Source organism: Poecilia reticulata, chromosome 22 (assembly GCF_904066995.2).
Source record: "Poecilia reticulata chromosome 22, P_reticulata-male-v2, whole genome shotgun sequence".
NCBI classification, from domain to species: domain Eukaryota; kingdom Metazoa; phylum Chordata; class Actinopteri; order Cyprinodontiformes; family Poeciliidae; genus Poecilia; species Poecilia reticulata.
The window spans coordinates 5,875,477-5,894,278 of record NC_088851.1 but is presented as its reverse complement, the minus strand read 5'-3'; the positions used below and the strand labels follow the sequence as shown (position 1 = coordinate 5,894,278).

Below are 18,802 nucleotides of genomic sequence, written 5' to 3'. Positions count from 1 at the left end.
TCTCATCATGTTGCTTAATAGTCTGCATACAAACAATACACAGGACTTCGAACATGGTGGTGGCAGCATCATGCTGTGCGGATGCTTTTTTTTTTTCCAACAGTTGATTGGAACATGGAAGGAGCTGAAATAAAGGGCAAAGTGGAGCAACAGGATTAGATTAAAGTGAAAGTTATTTTTTTATTGGGCTAAATACAAATGCATGCCGCACCTTTCAGATTCTTATTTGAAAAGCTTTAAACCAGATATTCTTTTTTTTCATCTGCTTCTTAATTGTTACAAGCTAATATATTGAAGTTTGTGGTTGCCAAGTGACGATGCGGAAAACGTCACATACTTTTGTAAGGTACTTTATTTGGCGAGTGTTTTCAGGGGAATAACTTAAAAGAGCCAGAAGAAACATTTTTCAGCAAGGAGAGGGAAATTGATTAGAGTTGATGGGAGCATATATGGAGCAAAATAAAGGGAGAAACGCATAGATCCAGACAACAGGCCTAGATTAATTTATTTAATTGGGCTGAATACAATTGCATATTGCATCTTTCAGATTTTTGCTTAGAAAAACGTTTTAAATACACTTAAAGAAATTCGTGCTTGATATTTAAGTATCAAGCATGAATTGATATGAATTCCTTTAAATACACTTAAAGGAATTCATATCAAGCATGAATTCCTTGAAGTGTATTTAAATATCAAGCATGAATTCCTTTTAAGTGTATTTAAAACGTTTTTGTAAGCAAAAATCTGAATAGTCTGCATACAAATATATAATATAATTTTACACATTCTTAACAGGCCTTTCCATTGTTTCTATCGATTTTTATTCATCTCATTTTAGGTCTTTTAAGTTAGTTTCCTGAAAATACTCGCCACCCAGGTGAAAAATATATTGGTATATACTTAAGTCTGCTAAAATCTAATATATTTTAGAAATTATAGTAAAATAAATTTTATAAGGGCTATTTTGAAAATTTACTTCGTACTAAGTAAACTTTAGATTAATTTGAAATTCACCTTAATTAACTTTTTCACAAATTCCGCGTATGTCGGAGTGTGGAGGTATGTGTTTTTAACTTTTACGTTGTAAGAGGATTAAAGAAAAGGAAAAGAAATAAATGAATAAAACGAACTAAAATAGAGCCGCGAGCCTTGTGAAGGAACGCACCGGCGCCGCCGAAGCGCGTGTGTCCGTCTAACGAGGCGCAGGAGGCGGCCACACTTTCTCATGCGCTCGCGCTACCGAAGCTGGATCTTCTCCTCTTCTCGCGCGTGTTTTTTTTTTTTTTTTTTGTCCCTCTACCTTTGTATTGTGATCGCAGTCTGTTTTCTCACACCCACTCCGGCGCCCCCTACCACCCCCCTCCTCCTCCCCCTCCTCATCCACCTGTCCTACCCCCCCCCCCTCCTCCTCCTCCATCGCCGCCACCCCCCCCCCACCCCTCTCCTCCTTTTAGCATCTGAAAAGACCGCTGAGTGAGAATCGATGGCGCAGAGGCCCGCTTGACAGGACAATAAACCACAAAGAAGGGGTGAGGGTGCTTTTTTTTTCTTCCTCTCTCTTGGTTATTCTTTTAATAGCGGAATTTACTCCAGCGACCCGAAGAGGAGCGAATCGCTCGGGGCTGACTGCGAGAGGAGATATTTAACACAAGGCATCTTTTGTTACCGCGATATGATTTACAGCAGGCGTTCAGCTGCCGTGGACTCACACTGAGAAAATATATGTATCTTAAATAATAATAATGATAATAATGGTGATCATGAAGGGGAGGGAGATTGGAAGAAACGGCGGGCTCGGCGTCTTGCATCGTCTCGGACATAAATTTAACATGAACCCACATCACCTTACGTAACCTACATCAGCGGATCCCGGGTCCTGGTTATGGCCAGAGAATAGCGGGGCACTTGCCGCTGCAGGTTTCGGATGATGGGGTCGGTGCGCCTGGATTTCACTGGGCGATGCGGTACCTGGAGGGGTGTTAATGCGGCTGTCTGCTTGTAAACAAATGCGATCGACGGAGTCGGAGAGGGAGAAGACTTTGAAATCGGGCGTAAGGCACCAAGTAATGTTAGATCAGGCTGGCGCTGTGCAGAGATGTTCCACATTGCTGCTCCTTTTTCTCCCCCCACAGCCATGAGGAGAGGACAAGTCACATCCAAGGCGCAGGGGGAGCCGTCTATTTACAGCTGAGCCGCTCTGATCTGCCACAACAATAGCTTCTGTTTTCATCTCCTCCCTCCTCCTGCTGCACTCCCTCCCGATCAGCCTCGGGCGTAATCAATAATCAGAAATGTGATGCTATTGTGGCTATAGATTTGGAGCCAGAAAACTGATGAATCACGCATCGATCGTAATGTCTGCCTCTCTCCTGAGATGAAGGTGTGTTGTTTGTGGTAACCTGGAGTGACCTGACAGCATGCGGCGTGTGCTGTGTTGTCTGTGCCCTTCTCACATCCAGCCTCCCGCAGCGATGCCCCAGAAGAGAGAGGTCTCGGCTCCGTCCCGCCGCCGCCTCGGCCTGGTTCCCGCCCGCCCCCAGACGCCGAAGAGCGGCCACAGCTTCCCATGAAGCCACCACCGGAACTCAGCTCGACCGCTCTGCATGGGGCCTCTCACATGTAAAGTATGTTTACGTTGGTGAATCCTTTTCCCCACATGCAGATTTTGTTGTTGTTGGGATAATTTTTTTTCCCCTTCGCTTAATTCCAAACCTGTGATTTACAAAAGTATTCAGGAATCAAAATATGCTTATTTCTCTGAAATAATTTCAATTTTCTTGCTGATTTTCCTCCCGACAACCCCGTTGTTTGCCCTTTAAAACGTACATGATTGCAGTTGCAACTATTAAGACTTTGTCCACATTTTGTCCAATTATACCAATATGTTATATTATATATATAAATATGATATTATATTATACCTGGTAAAAAACCAGCCCCTTGCTCTACACTGTGCTTTGTTGCTTCCTGCAGGCGTGGACATTGTTGAGATTTTAAATTGTAACCAATTGACTTTTGCCCGTGAGGTAATACCCAGTTCGGCACTATGACGCTTACCGGAAATGGCGCGCGCCGTAAACAACCATCCTCCTCTACAAAAAACCAAAGGAGGCGACTGTTAATGATAATCCAATATTTTTGTACACGGATTGAACGGAGTCCTTCGCTTCCTCCGCTGCCATTGCTAAAATTACAAGGAGACTACAATTCTTAAACAGCGCAGAAAATTGACGTCATCGTTCTTCTGTTTGCTCATTGGCTCGGTACCGGAGAGAATTCAACCGAAAGGGAGAAAGGCCAGGCTGTGGCGTAAGCAACTTTTTTTTTTTTTTTTTTCCAAACGGAGTTGCACAGGAAGGCGAACCAACACAAAAGTACTGCATATTTGCATTTTTAATTTGAATTTTTTACCAATAAAAATTTGTATTTCGATGTTTGTTGAACGTTATAAATTACACATAAAATGACACAGTAAGTGATAACCGTTCAAAGGAGTGGATAGAAGTATTACTCCTTCTATCTTCCCATGTATTACTAATAGTAGTATTGAGATAATATTGATGCAAAAATACTACAATAAGAACATAATATACATTGAGACCATTTCTCCTATTAATGTTTTATATTTCATTATACTGTGTTCTAAATTGCTTAATGTTTTAATGTAAAATCTTAAAAAAGTGTAAGTGCATCCCATCCATCCATTTTCTTGCACCCTTGTCCCTCAGTGGGGTCGGGAGGGTTGCTGGTGCCCATCTCCAGCTAACGTACCGGGCGAGAGGCGGGGTACACCCTGGACAGGTCGCCAGTCTGTCGCAGGGCAACACAGAGACACACAGGACACACAACCATGCACACACACACTCACACATAGGGGCAATTTAGACAGACCAATTAACCTGACAGTCATGTTTTGGGACTGTGGGAGGAACCTGGAGTACCCGGAGAAAACACACGCATGCACAGGGAGAACATGCAAACTCCATGTAGAAAGACCGGGGCCGGGAATCGAACCCAGAACCTTCTTGCTGCAAGGCAACAGCTCTACCAACTGTGCGCCACTGTGCAGCCCTGTGAAGTGCATCCCCAGTGAGTCAAACACTTATCAAACCACCTGCAAATTAAGCTGGAGGATTCAATAGAGAGCATTTGTAAACTACAGCTTGCAACAATTTTTCAATTGGATTTATGTCCAGACTTTGACTGGACCGTTCTAACACGTGGACAAGCTCTGATCTAAACCATTCCAATGCTCCAGGTGTATGTTCTTAGTTGTTTTCTTGCTGGAAGGCAAGACTTTGCAGGAAATATCCAGTCTATTGCTTACCTGTGTTAGCTTTCCGCCTGTGTTAGGCTCCATTTAGCTCCATCTATCTTCCCATGTGCTTTGATTGTTCCTGGTTAGGAAAGTCATCCATTTAAGCACAGAGAAAGCACCTTTATTACCTAGAACTGCTGCTGGAGGCTTTCATTTATCAGATATTTTTGGAACAATGTGACATCGTGCTAGAAACTACAGGTTTTCTGGAGAAAACGTATCCCCACGTTATGATGCTCCCAACTCAAAAGACTAATGAAAAGCTGTAAACTAGACTTTTGTCAACTATTCTTCCACCTGAATTGGATCTCTGCAGCTCAACTGCTTTAAACGTTTCCGCTGATGCTCCTTGTTTACGGAACAGCTGGATTATTCCACATTAATGAACTTTGCTTACTAATATAGCAGACTTAACCTCAGAATTGAAATGGTTGCAGTCAGAGTAAAGGGGGCTAAATACAAATGCACGCCACACTTTTCAGAGTTTTATTTATGTGAAAATGTGAAAGCTTTGCAACTTCTTCTTTAAACGTCAACATATGTGCTACATTGCAAAAACAAAACTGTGCATTTTTGTCTAGTTTCTTGTATAAATACCTTGATGCAATTGAAATAAGACAAAACTAACTTACGAGTGACTTATATATAGGAGCTTATTTTAAGCGAATAATCCTTGAATATTGGTAAAAAGGCATATTGGCATATTTTTTTTACTTATACATGGGAGAAGTATCATGTTTTCTATATTTTTTGAATTTGTTTTGAGAAGGGTCTTTTTTGCAGTGTGCAACAAAGGGTTGATGTTTCTTGTTGTCCCCAATGAAAAAAACAGTTTTATCACAATCCTTCACTTGAATTTGGTCCAAAACTTTTTCCATTTTCTTTTTCAAATTTAAGCTTAAAGCATAATGAAATTGACGTCACAGGACGGACACTTGTTTTCAGATTTATTCAGCTTACATCAAAGTCAGTAAGAAATGTGGAAATGTCTACATATCTCACAGGGTTTGTGTTAGCAGCAAACCTCTGATCCAAAACGGCTTCCTCCACCTGGAACTAAAACGGAGGCACAGTCAGTTAATGCATAAGGAACATTCATCTGTGCCCCACAAAGAAAAAGTGAAAATGAGAGAAGTACTTTTTATGAAAGACAAAACTCGACAGCGCAGACGTTTTGTTCTGCATCTTATTTCCCCCCCCTTTGAGACTTTGCCTCATGTGTTGCCATAAAAAGGAAACAATTCCAAGCTGGGGATGTTCTGTGCCTGTAGGAAATGGGTTTGTGACGTTAGCCATGTTCAATTTTACAATTGCACAAGAAAACGGCGGGCGGGGCGCTTTAAAGAAACAAGTGTGTAATCATCAGGTAATGTGGATGGAACCGCAGCATCAGTCTGGATCAAACGCATTTTATCCTGATATCAGAAGAATTATCTGGACAAACGTCAGGGGAACTTTAAGAACAATATTGTAACAAAATGAAGAGCTGGTATTAATAATTCTTAATCTTTCTCTCAGCTGACATGGAGGATGAAGATGGGACTTGTCTACTTGATGTTTTGTGGTAAGTTTTTAGTTTGTTCTTACATCCTGTAGCTAGCTAGAGCTAGTTTGCTCTTTTTCATTCCTTCTTTGAGTTTCAAAACAAAGGGAAAAAAAGCATGAATAGAACCACATTTCCAACAAATTATCCTGCAAAACACAACAAAATGCGTTCAAAAAAGAAGGGGCGACTTACTGACTGCTGTACTTACGTTTACATACAAATCCCGAATCAAAATGGTGATTCTAACGTGAAAAACGAGACAAACATGCTAAGAAGAGCTTCATGTTTGAGCCCGCTCTCTGAAAATGTATAAAAACAAATATCCACATAGGTTTAATCAGTTTCAGTCCTTTTGTTTTTCTTCTCTTGTTGCAGTGACCCCCAAGCCCTGAATGACTTCCTTCATGGAACCAGTGAGGTAAGAAGTGATTTACAGAGACTCAAAATTGTGTGTGGAAGAGCCACAGAAAGTGGATAGAAGACTCTCAAACTTTCTCACAAAATAAAATCTGAAAAGTGTGGTGTGCACTGGTATTTAGCTGCAGCAATCATGCTAATGAAGAGTCAGATTTGGGAGGTGTTTGTGAGAGGGCAGATGGTTTACAGATTCATAAAGTAAAGCTGAATAATTTTTTCCCAACCATCAAGGCGACCAAACCTGAAATACTCGTTTTTGTCTCACCAGCTGCAGACTGAAGACCTGCTCATTAGCTCCTCCTCTGGGGAGCCCTCCCTCTTCACAGATGCCCCGGTGAGTGTCTGGATGCGCAGCCAGCAGCGTCACAACAACCAGCATCAAACCCCAGGAGATCGATGGTTTTCTCTCCATTTCGTGACTGCTATTAAATGCTGACTAATCGCACAGTAACCCTCTTCCTATCCGTGTCTCTTCCTCCAGAGTCCCGTCTCTCTGCTGGGAGACAGCAGGGACTGCACGGACACGCCTCCACCTGGCTGTGTGGACCTGTCCTTCTTGGAAGAGGCTCTGCTGTCCTCTCCGGAGGGCGAGGAGGACCCGGAGGCCGTGCAGCCACCTGCCGAGGCTGGATGTGAGGCGAAGGAGGAGGAGGAAGTGGGGGAGGCGGAGGTGGCTTGTGATATCCTCCAGCAGAGTCTGCAGGAGGCTGAAATCACAGAGCAGACCATGGCCCTGGAAGCAGGACTGGCGCAAGCAGGAGACGTTTTGTCCCTCTATCCCCCAGCTCCTCTCCTCTCTCCACCCGCGGTGCCGTTCATATCCAAGTCCGTCACATTGCCCATTGCCCCGACGTTGCCCAGAGACACCCAAGCCGCGGTGGAGCCTCCTCAGCCCTCCCTGCTGGCGGTGGGACCGGGTTGCCCTTCTCTAAAACCGGCCGCCCCGGCTCAGCTGATGGGACTCCTGCCTGGGAACGTGTTTCCTGCTCCGTCTCCAGACAGTTCCTTTTCCCTGAGTCCCGCTCAAGGCTCCAGCATGATCATCCACAAGGCAGTGCCTGGCGTCGCCACCCGGCCCCTCATCAACCCGGCCCTCAGAGCCACAGCGGCGCCGGGCATCGTCTTGCAGCGTGCCCCGCTCCCCATCCAGCCCAAGCTGCCCATCAGCATCCAGCCCAGGCTGGTGCAAATCAGCCCCAAGCCCTCGGGGCAGAAAGCGACCTCTGGTCTCACGTTCGTCCCGGCTACCGCCTCGTCCAACATCTTACTGTCCCAAGCTCCCGGCCAGAAGACCGTAGCTCCACAGTCGCAGCCGGCGCAGCAGCTCTCCAAGCCGGTCAGCCTGCAGCTGGTCAACCAGGGCGGCTCATTCGTGCTCCAGCCTCAGGGACTCTTCCAAGGCCAGAACCAGTTTCTTCTTCCGGGTCAGTGTCCCGTCACAATCTCCCAGCCTGCCAGAGCAGTGCAGCCTCTCCTCACCCCCAGTCATCAAGGCCCCTCCGTTCACGGCGTGGCCGCCTCCACCGGGCAGCTTGTGGACGGTTCTCAGATCCTAACCGTACCCCAAAGACAGCTGAACTTCAGCCCAGTCTTCGCCACTCCTACAGGGCAGCTAGCTCTGCGCCAGGCCACTGTGCTTTCAGGATCTCTGCAGCTGCAGCCGGCCCCCGCCACTGTCTTCCAGATGCCAGCACAGCTGGCTGGAGCTTACGCCGCAGGAGGGCAGGGGCAACAAGCCACCCTAGTCCACAGTCCTGCTCTTGGGAACCACATCACCCTGATCAACAGTTCAGGGGTGCTTCCCCAGGATCTCACTTCCATCTCGATTGTCAACGGCCCCTCGGTCGTTCAGGGACTGCCGTTCGCCGGTCAGGCTGCGGCTCCACAGGCAGGAGTGACGGAGGGGCAGCTGAGCCTTCAGCGGGCCTCTGTGGTGCTGCTGCCTGAGAGGCCTGTTCAGGAGGAGAGGAGCAGCTCAGAGGAGGCTTTCCACCAGCTACAACAGGTGAGCTCTCACCGCTTTGAAGATAAACGTGACGACTAAGCAGTGTTTCACTATGGTTACCTGGGTCTGTTCCAATCCAATATTGATATTGAAAATTAGTCCGATATCGGCTAAAAAAAACGAGTGTCAGAATATATTAGCCTGCATCTAGAGCACGCTGTTAGAAACACTCCACTCGAGCAATTAGTCCGCCCCGTCATTTCCATGCACCAGTGTTTGTATTCCGCATGCAGACCCATTGATTAACAATACATGGCTCAGTTGTTCTCATACCTGTTATTGTTGACTTTTGTTCTCTGACTAATATCACAAGGTTAGACATTCTCTAACATTCCACACTACAAAATAATGTATGATTCATGGTGATATCATAATGGGTCAGTATCGATATTGGCCAATTCTCAAAGCTGCAATATCAGTATCGTATCGGAAGTGAAAAAGTTGCATCTGGACACCCCTAATATGGCATAGTTTATTCTTCATTTGAACTGAAGAGAATTTGGTCCTAACTTTGGTGCGTCTTTCCCGCAGCCCTTTGGACACGTGGTCCAGCACGTCTCGGTGCAGCCCGGCTCTGCGGGGCTCCAGTCCCCTCCTCCTCCTCCTCCGGCTCTTCCTCAGGTGGTTGCGGTCTTACAGCCCCCACCTGAACCTCCTCATGTCCCCAAACCAGCTGTGGAGATGCCCAAGCTCCTGATGCCCTCAGCAGACCTCAGCCAAGGTGTGGAAGGGGTCACCCACTCGATGAGTCAAAGCCAGGACTTTATGCAACACATGCCACAGGTCAGTGCGTGCGACGTCTACCAGAGATTATGTTTTCTGGGGGGATTCTGTGTGACAGACCAGCACAAAGCAGCGCATGAAGTACATGAAGAAAAGGAAGCTCCTGAACAGGATTCGTTTTTTAACAGTCAAATTCAAGCAGTCCCACACTTTGGAGATAAGAACAATACAAATTAATAAAAAAATACACTTTCAAATCACTATTATATCACATTGTCATATAACATGATACAATTATTACTGTTAATAATGTCTTGCGATGTTATTTTAGATTCTACTGCTCCAGGGACAGGGTAAGCTAAAATACAGTTTTGAAATGTCTCTCTCTTACAACGGCATAAGAGAGAGACATTACGACAACACTGGAGTCTGAATGTTAAAAATTTGCAAGAAAATTTTGACATAGATCTCAGAAATTCTCTAATAAAAACTTGGAAAAAAGAATTTCAAAAGTTGGAAATTTTTGACTTTTGAAACAAGTTTTTACAGCCAATCTTCAACTTTCCAAGCTTATAAATTTCCTTTTCCCCCCCTGAGATTTATCTCAAAATCTCAGACACAATATAAAAAGAAAGTTACACAAATCTCTAGAAATGTTCCCACTAAGTTTTCTGGAGTTTAATAAAATTTTGCACTTGCATTTCAAAACCGTGCAATTTAAATATTAAGCGCTTTCAGTGACTTTATAGATAAATCAAGAAATGTTTAAACCTTGAAAACACTTAAATGAAATTCAAGCATTTTCAAGGATTTCAAGCACCTGACGAACCCCGTAAAACACTTGGAGTGTAAGCATTCCGTGTTTTGTCAACACGTGTTATATTAAACGAGCTAAATATGCGTCATTAAATTAGAAAAATTAAGACATGATATCAAACTCCAATTGTGTTGTGTATAATAAGCTAAATTAGAAGGAATAGTTTTGTTCAGTATCATTTAGTGTCTTATATCACACATTGGCTTAAATTCTGGTCTGGTTTTCTCAGCAGGAAGCGCTTAGTTCTCCCATCCCATCTGAATTATTGGTTGCTCTGCCAGTGGTTCCGATTGAGCCCCTCACCTCCCCGGCTGGCAGCGACGGAGACAGTCCACCCCAGAGCGGAGCCGCGTCTGAACCGGACGCTCACGTGATCTCCGACCGGCGCTGTGAAGTTTCCCCGCATCCCTCAGAACCGGAAGACACGACGATGATCTGCTCCCCGTCTCTGGTTCAGGACGCCGCGAGGCCAGCTCCAGGGACGTTCTCCCCTCCGGTTGGGCCTCAGACGTCGGCCTCCCAGTCCCACATGGAGGCTCCAGTCCAGTACCAAGTCCCGCAGAGCTTATTTGCGGAGACCCAGGCGAATGTCCAGAGTGTTTCCCAGCCTCCCGGACAGGTGCAGCCTCCCGTTTCCCAGCCCCAGTCTTCGAGCTGCACTCCCGCCCGCCGCAGCCCGTCCCCTCTGCATGTCAGCGTCCCGGTGCCTCAGCAGCAGACTGCGCCCGCAGCTGCACCCGCTCTTCTCTCGAAAGAGGGAGACGACTCTGCTGTCCAACAGCACACACAAAACAGTAAGTTCAACGCAGCTTTTTCTATAAGAAAACAAAACGAAAACAGACTAAAAAATAGCCTTTTGGCTAATTCTGCCGCATTTACAAAAATGATAATGTGCATTGTCCCTACCAAATAAATAAAATAAAATATGTGTACTACAAACTATAAAATAAATGTAGAAATTATTTTATTAGTTTATTAGCATTTAGTTTGTTATTTTAAAAACATTTATATTATCATGCTAGCTTGGTACTCTTGGGTCCCCCTGGTGGCGTGGAGGCCAAAAGTATACGTGTACCGTACGTCTCCGCTGACTGTGTTCATCTTTGTCATCATGTCCTCTACCAGAGCCCACAGCTGCCTTGGAGAGTAAGAGCTATACTCTCAATGTACATCCACCCTCTCCTGCAGATCGAGTTCAGGGGCCTCCCGTCCAGTGTGGCCCCGTCCAGCACAGCAAAAAGGTGCAACACTTAAATATGACACACCATACAGCAATGTCTCAATCCTTCCACATATAATACATGCTTGAGTTAATGTTTTGTTGGGGGTTTTTTTCTTCTGAAAACGTGTTTATTAGCTGGCAGGTGATCTGGAACTGCAGAGAGAGGAGAGGCTCACACCAGCAATGCGCAGACATAGGTAAGAGTTTCCACAAAATGTCATTCAAAAGTGAACGTAGTTTTCGTTAGTTTACAAACCAGCTGCCAGATGAACCTTTTCGGAGTCATCGTGGATGGTAACGCTGAGATCTCATCGTTCTCTTCAGATTCCAGCAGCAGCTCTGTTTGGACCACGGAGCTGTGCAGAACCCGTTCACCCGGCCGGTGTTCGCCACTCTGAAAGACGCTGTTAGACGCCTGCTGCCGTATCACACCTGCGCCGGTCACCTGCCCACTCAAGACGACTTCAGCTTAGGTTCACAAGCATTGATTTGTAAAGTCTGAGAATATCAAGAAGTAACCATTTGTTGTTTCTTTAATCATTATTTCGAGAGGTTTTCTCCATTTTTTTGCTTTCGGTAAAAATACTGAACAGTCCACGTTCACCTGGAAATGACATATTTCTTTTTCAACAGTGGACAAGGAGTTTGATTCTGTATCTGGTTTCCTGCTAAAACGCACCAAGGACATGGTCAACAAATACAGGCAGCTATTGGTTAAGGAAACCCAGGTGAGACGTAGCACGATAACGTTGCATAACCTCAGAACATCTAGAGCCTTTATTTGTGCTCACAAGATGCCGTAACTCCAGTAAAAGGGGTTGTACGAAGTTCACCGCACTATTCAGAGTTTTATTTGTAAACAAAATTTTCCTCCCACTTCCGTACCTCCACGATTGATGACATGCCAACCGTGGTTTCCACAGCAGGAGAGTCCGTCGGCAGAGATGGTGATGCTGGAGCGTCTCTTCCTCCAGGCCGAGAGATACACGTTGGCGGAGGAGAGACGGCGTGCTCGCAAAGATCCAGGTCAGTGTTTCCACAAGGGGGCGAGGGGCTAGTAATATTGCAAGGAATGTCTTAATGAGCAAAAAAGACACAGCATCCAACTAGTATGAGAACATTAAAAATTCCTAGACAATCAGAGTGGTACCTCAGGGCACTGCACTTAACCTCCATATTTGCTCCAGTCGAGCTCCCAGGTGTGAATGAGTAATTAAGACGTGTCAATGGGGAGGCTGAGGAGGGCTGCATGACGATGGAAAATTACACACAACAGTGTAATTTTCCTTAACATAAAGTTAAGGAGAAATTAAAGGTGTTTTTATGGTAATTAAGAAGCAGAAAGCGTGAAGGGGACTCTTGAAAGCGGCTAAATGTCAGGCCTGGCTGATGTTAGGCTCTGAAGTTGCTGAGAGTACGTTGTTAATCTAAACCTAAAATCTCATGTAGAATTGGAACTATTGAAAGACAGTTTCACGCGTTATGTCCTACTCATCACAGCAGAGTGATGAATGAAGTTCAAGAGTTCAGCAAGAATCGGATGATGTTAAACGGACAACTCTGAAGAAATCCAGCTAAATGTTAAGTGAGTGACAGTGAGCAGAGGCAGAGGACTTACTTACTTACTCACTTACTGCATGATGTACGAAAAAAAAAAACAAAAACATCTGAATATTAGCACTGAAAAATATTTCTCCCTCTTACTTTCTCACTCTGTACATAGAGGGACAGGCATTGGATTTGCAAAGTAAAAAAACCTTATGGTTGGATTTGAATGCAGCAAGAATTTTAAACTCGGGTACAATAAAGGATGTTTGGCTATGAGATAGAATCGTGAATCCAACAAGTCCAAGACAAGATCAAGACTTAGAGAATGTGGTCTTAAGACCGCTTTTGTGACCGAAGCCAATGTTGAGTACCGCAACACTTCCATCTGCGAAAGTACCCAAAACTAACAGGTCACATTGTTCAATCACTCCCTTTTTCTTCCTTCCAGAAACGTTTATGACATCTTTGGTGACGTCAGCGTCTTCCCCTCACAGTGCCCAGTCCTCTGGCTTCTCTCACGCACACTCTTCTAGCAGCCCCTCCTCCCCGCCAGCCTGGGCACGACTGACCGAAAGACCCCCAGGACTGAAGACCTACCGTTCCAGCTCACGTGGAGCTCTAAGACTCACTATCAAGCAGGAGTCGGGCTCTCGCAAAGTGATCCACAACTCAGCCTGCGATCCAGGACTCAAGAGGGACCACACGGGGCAGCTGACAAACGGCGGCGGAGGTGTCAATGAACGTCACTCCCAGGCAACCAACGGAGCTCCTCGGCGTTCCCAGTATGGAGACGAAATGTCCGACGGCGCTCCGGGCTGTAATGCCGCAGAACAGGTCCCACAGACGGTGCCCGACTCCCAAGTAAAGCCTCCGATTCCCCTTGCGATGACGGAACCGGAGGACGTTTGCTTCGAGATTGCCACCAGAGACATCGGCGCCCCAAAGCTGAAATGCTACAGGGTGGATGTGTCCCCTCAGCCGGAGCAGCGCTTCAGCCCCACGTCCCTGCCTTTCCAAGAGGACAACATCCTCAGCGAACATCTACAGAGTGCCATAGACAGCATACTGGAGCTCCAGCGCCTGCAGGGCCCCTCAGTGGCCCCGGGCAGGGCGGCGCCAGGCCCTTCACTGGACCAGCCTGTCACCAGCATCCTGGAGGGACACCTGTGAGGTAACCCTACAGGGGTCAGTACAAAGATGTTGATGGGGCGATGATGCTTGAACTGATTGTGTGAAGGAAGAAAACAAAGAATAGGCACTATAAAGAAATGCATACCAGACAACAGCACTATCTATAGTCCGATAGATGTTAGATACTTCATTTTTGATGTATGTTTGTGGAAAAAAAATCTATTTGAATAGGAGCTATATTGTTTCAGTGGTAGTTAAGTCCTTCAGAGGTTTACGACACTGGTGTAACCTTCATCAGCATATAGTATATAAGTAATAGTGAGGATAATAAAACATGGAGTAGACTGAGATTATTCAATAGTTTTTTATAAGATTTCTTTGAAAATTGTGAAGCTTTTTTTTTTCTCTTTTTTTTTTGCATAGTGCCAATCTTCCAGGGTATTTATTTTGATACTTTGTGCCAATTGCGTTTTGCATTGAGAAATGCAGTGAATGCGTGAGGTGTGCGTGCGTTCTCGTTTGAATTAGTTCGCGTGGATTCGGAAGAGTGCGTGTGTGTGTGTTTGTGTAAAAGCGTCGGCTCGTGCGTCGGGATGGAACACACACACACACACACAAAATAAATAAAGATCCCGCGTGCGCCTGTCATCCTGGCTTAATGAATGAAACTCCAAAGATTTTGTGACTTGTTACATCCTGAATACACCAGCAAACGTCCACGTCGTGTCTCTTCCCGCAAGCTGGAGTCTGTCCTCGTTAAAATAGGAGAGAAAAAAAAGGAAAACAAAAATGAACCCGGTTTGGCACGGAAAACACATTAGGCAGTCGTGTTTTGTTGCTATTTTTTTGAAAGTTTGGACCATTACTGGAGTCGAACTGTGAAATACTGCTAGTTTTGCATCTGCATTCGGAGGCTGGAACAGTTTCCCCTACTGTATGTATGAACATGCAAGCAATAATAAGTTAGGGTTGTTGGGAGCCGCGATGGTGCAGGAGGAGGAAGAGGAGAAGGAAGGAGCCTGTTTAATATCTGGGCCCGGGTAAAAATGCAGAAATGAGAGATGCTTTATCGTCATGAAGGCCTTTGCTGTTTAGAAAATATTTCTAATATGTCTCAAGGGCTTAAGGTTGACTCATTGGCATCAATGACCATAAGAAATGTTCGGTTTTGGAAAGAAATACACCAAAACTAAGAGGAAAATCTAGAATTCGAGCCTCTCTGCATCATCAGCCTTTGACCAAAAACACAACAAATCATCTGCTTCACTTAAAAGTTTATTTAAGCTATTTTTTTATTATTATTTTTGCAGCTTTTTATGTTATTGTGACAATCTAATCGGCCCTTATGAAAATGTGAATTCTGTTGCATCCGATCTTCGCAAACTCATCATAAAATATGTGTGAAAAACGTTCGCTGTAGGTTAATGTTCAGCTTGAAGGTCAACGATTGAACTGTAAAAACAGGAACATGTCTGTCTGTCTTATAAAATGGGCCGAAAACGCGCTTCAGAAATTTGGATTTGGATGTTATGTATGGAGTCATTTTTGTGTCTTTATTTTGCAGTTAAGAAATATAAAAATATACATATTATTAGAATGTATATTCAGATATTTGATATACAGAGTCTTAGATATGACAATGTGTAAAAAGATGGCTCTGTGTTGTTTTCCCATTTTCAATGGTAATGAGATTTTGCATCACAGATCTAAAAAAATGTCTAAATAAGAAGCACAACTTGTAGCTTATGTTGATTTCTGTTCACTTTAAAAGCTGCAACAGAAATCTCATAACGACTGCATGTCATTAATCTTACAATTTATAACTGCAATGATGTATTAATCTTATCAGCATCCAGAATAATTGTTGCTCTTTTGTTTTAAGTTAAAGCAATTGAAATGTGAAATTCTACTCAAGTGTATCCTCTTCCCCATTTGTATTTTTAGATGCGTTATGTCCCGTTTTACTCTGCAATTTGTTCGCAATATAACTACACAAAACTAACTCCATACAATTAGGGGTTAAGACAACTTGATTGGAAATTTGTAATTTGTGGTCAGTAAAACATTCCTCGTGTGAAACGTAATCACAAATAAGATAGGGTGTGTTTCTCAAGCTGTTGTAACATCTTGGTGTTAGAAAAAAAAAAGTGATAACATCCGGAAATTTGGGGCTAAATTGCTTTTTGCCATTGTTTTCTTGGATTGTATGAGTCTTTTTTGTGTGTGTGTTTAAATAGTCTTCTTTCACATTGAACAAAAAGTTTGAATATGCAGTAATTTAGTGCTGGAACTAAATGTACTAGTGTTGGTGGACACTTAGGAGAGCCACAAAACACGTCTGTATGCTAACACCGAAGTTAGCGGTTAGCGGCAGTCAGCTAGCTTGGTTGGAAAATTTGCAATCACTTACCTGCTGGCTTAAGCCTTAAATTCGTCCTCTAAAATTTACAGCGACTTAAAAACGTAATAATACCTCTTGAATATTTTTCAAATTCCAGGTTGTCACGTTACAACCTGGAATTTCATTGAATTTAGTAGCTGAGGCTAAGTACCAAGCTTGATATTCGAACAAAGCCTGTAACCGTGTTCGAATATCAAGCGATTAAAGTAAAACTTAAATTCTCCATGTCCCCTTACAGAACAAAATTAAGCTAAAAAAACAGAATTACAGATGGTTCCGGATCTTCTAGTGTCTCAACCTACATTGGTTTCAGCAAAAATGCAGTAAAGATGTCAGTGTCTTTCACAACAGATTGCACTCTGTCACTGCTACACTTCTTTAAGGGGAATTCCTTTTGGGGTTTTTTTTTTTGTTTCGTTTTTGGTAAAGTATTTCCCAAAGCTCTCCGTTATTATTCAAGGCCTCTCCTTACGGGAGAAACTCCACCATTGACGGAATCCCCTTAAAGGAATCAGCCTCATGTGCCATTGTTCTCGTCGCAGTGTCAAACGCTGCCCTTTAGATGTTTAGTCCGTCTGGATCTTCGGATAAAAGAATTCTGCATGTTGAGCCATTTTATTTATTTGTAAATGTGCTTTATTCAGCATTTCTGACTGAACTGTGAAACCAGGGGAGCTCATAACTTTACACTTAACTTCAGATAAGAAAAAGAAAAGAAAAAAAAAAATTCGACTAGCAGATTGTTCTGATGCCAAAATCAAGAGGCCTTAATTCAGCAGAACTAGATTGTAAAAATAAAAGAAATGTTGACGAAAAAAAGAAAAAAAAAGGTTCAACTAAAGACTCCTTTGACCTGAAACGAGTCGTTCATATAAGAAATGTTAAGAAAAACCACTTTGTACTCATTTTTACAACTATTTATTAAACTGTGATTTGTAAGAAATGAGCCTGTTTCTCTCTTTATTGTTTTATTCCTTTATATGTTGTGTAAAACAGAAAACGAACAGGAAAATAACAGTTTATTACAACATTTATTTCTTCACTATTAGGAAAAAAAAAAACAAAGAACTTGACGCTTTACGCAACAAAGTTTGAGTGATTTAAACGTTTTCCTCACATAATTCATAATCCTCTTGAGACAGGGGGGTTCAGGTCGCCCGTTACATCGAGAGAAAAAGAGTTGGCACCCGTTTGATTACTGTGTGGTTTGACTTCTGGATAAACGACGTCGTGCTGAAACTGCTGAAAAACCTTTGAAGCGCCGCATCCTGGTGAGTCTCCGATCGGTCGGGGTGGGGTTAAGAGGCACACTAAAACATGAGCCATGAAGACGCCCCGACCATCGGAAACCCAGCGGCAGGATGGAAACATCTAGAACATAAAGGAACAATAGATGCAGCTTGATTTGCTCAAAACATTCAAACCCAAACGCATCGTGAAACCAAACTCCTGTACAGACAGAAAAAGAATAATAAAGAGATTCATTTGATTCAAGGCGTTTTAAGGAATCTTCTATTGACCTAAAGCAGACAATAGACTAAAAAGGGAAAATCTCATAACCAGTTGGCTCATTGTGCTGCTCACCTGCATGGAGGGGAAATGGATTCACTTATTAATAGAAAGAGAAGCAGCTTTCATCTAAAAATCAGATCATGATGGTTGTTTTTTTATCTAATAACTTCTTTTATAAATAGAATAATTTAAAAGACATCCACCACAATGCTGAAAGGTTAGTGTTTTTCTAATTGCTGGGTTAGTTCTCCACAGGTTTTTTTTTTTTTTTTTTTGGACCGTCCCTTGGGGGTCGTGGTGCTCCGGGTCAGTTGAGTTTGATGGCAGGTCCTCTCCGAACTTGCGGAGGAACTTGCTGTGGTGTGGTCACAGAAGAGAGGTGGCAGGTGGTGAGGCTGCATGGTGGTCAGAAAGTGCGCCTCCAGCGACGCTCCAGCTCCATGAGGCCCCGCAGGCCCCGCTGGGCGTGGGCGCGCACCACTTAAGGCCATGAGGAACGTAGGCCTCGTTCAGGATCCTTCAGGAGGAAGAGGGGAGAGAGAGACGGACTGATGACAATGAAAGGAAAAAGTTCATTAAATTAAACGGCTAAATGTTTTTATTCCATTGCTAGAACAATTCATGCTTGCCATAAAGAAAAGAAATGATTGACTTTATTTTGAACGTCCCATCACTTGACGTTACATCTACCAGAGTAATGATCCAAAAATTTAAAATGCAAGTCCCTTTTTTGAAACTGTTTGCTTAATTTCAAAAACAGACTTTTTTTTTAAGCAACAGTCGAACCAGAGAAAATAAAATAAAAAATTGGAAACAGCAGGTGAGGGTTTTTAAGCTTGGTGATTGGCTAGAAAAAGAAATCGTTGGCCGCTGGTGGAGGCGGCTTAAAAGTTCAAGTTTAAACTTTTTTCCTCCGTTATCGTTCTGTTCTCTATACACGCAGCAATTCCATGGCGATTCCCGCCGAATTTCTCCACGATACAACTCTGGATGAGTTTAACACATATGTCAAAGTCAAGGCCCGCGGCCACATCCGGCCCGCTAATCAATTATCTATGGCCCCTGAATGATATTTAATTACTATGAGAACCGGCCCGCAAGCCAGAGCGCCGCTCGTGTTTGCCCGCAAACACTACATTTCCCATAATGCAACGGTAGCCCG

At 43.8% G+C, this 18,802-nt stretch overlaps 1 protein-coding gene across 5 annotated transcripts; it reads left to right on the top strand.

Moving 5' to 3' along the window:
* The first annotated feature begins 1,428 nt into the window (after positions 1 to 1,428).
* Positions 1,429 to 16,811, top strand: LOC103458221 (BRD4-interacting chromatin-remodeling complex-associated protein). 5 transcript variants are annotated; one of them, XM_081603297.1, is made up of 14 exons: positions 1,429 to 1,529; positions 2,460 to 2,624; positions 5,837 to 5,882; positions 6,240 to 6,282; positions 6,550 to 6,615; positions 6,763 to 8,286; positions 8,818 to 9,069; positions 10,056 to 10,620; positions 10,952 to 11,067; positions 11,184 to 11,245; positions 11,373 to 11,521; positions 11,682 to 11,776; positions 11,972 to 12,074; positions 13,045 to 16,811. In XM_081603297.1, the coding sequence occupies exons 3-14, from the start codon at positions 5,842 to 5,844 to the stop codon at positions 13,764 to 13,766; spliced, it is 3,738 nt and encodes a 1,245-aa protein (XP_081459423.1). In that variant the 5' UTR covers positions 1,429 to 1,529; positions 2,460 to 2,624; positions 5,837 to 5,841; the 3' UTR covers positions 13,767 to 16,811. The 5 variants fall into 5 exon arrangements, with proteins under 5 accessions (XP_081459423.1, XP_081459421.1, XP_081459422.1 ...); XM_081603295.1 differs by having other exon boundaries at positions 6,212 to 6,282; positions 10,059 to 10,620; XM_081603296.1 differs by having other exon boundaries at positions 6,212 to 6,282; positions 11,975 to 12,074.
* Positions 16,812 to 18,802: the final 1,991 nt, after the last annotated feature.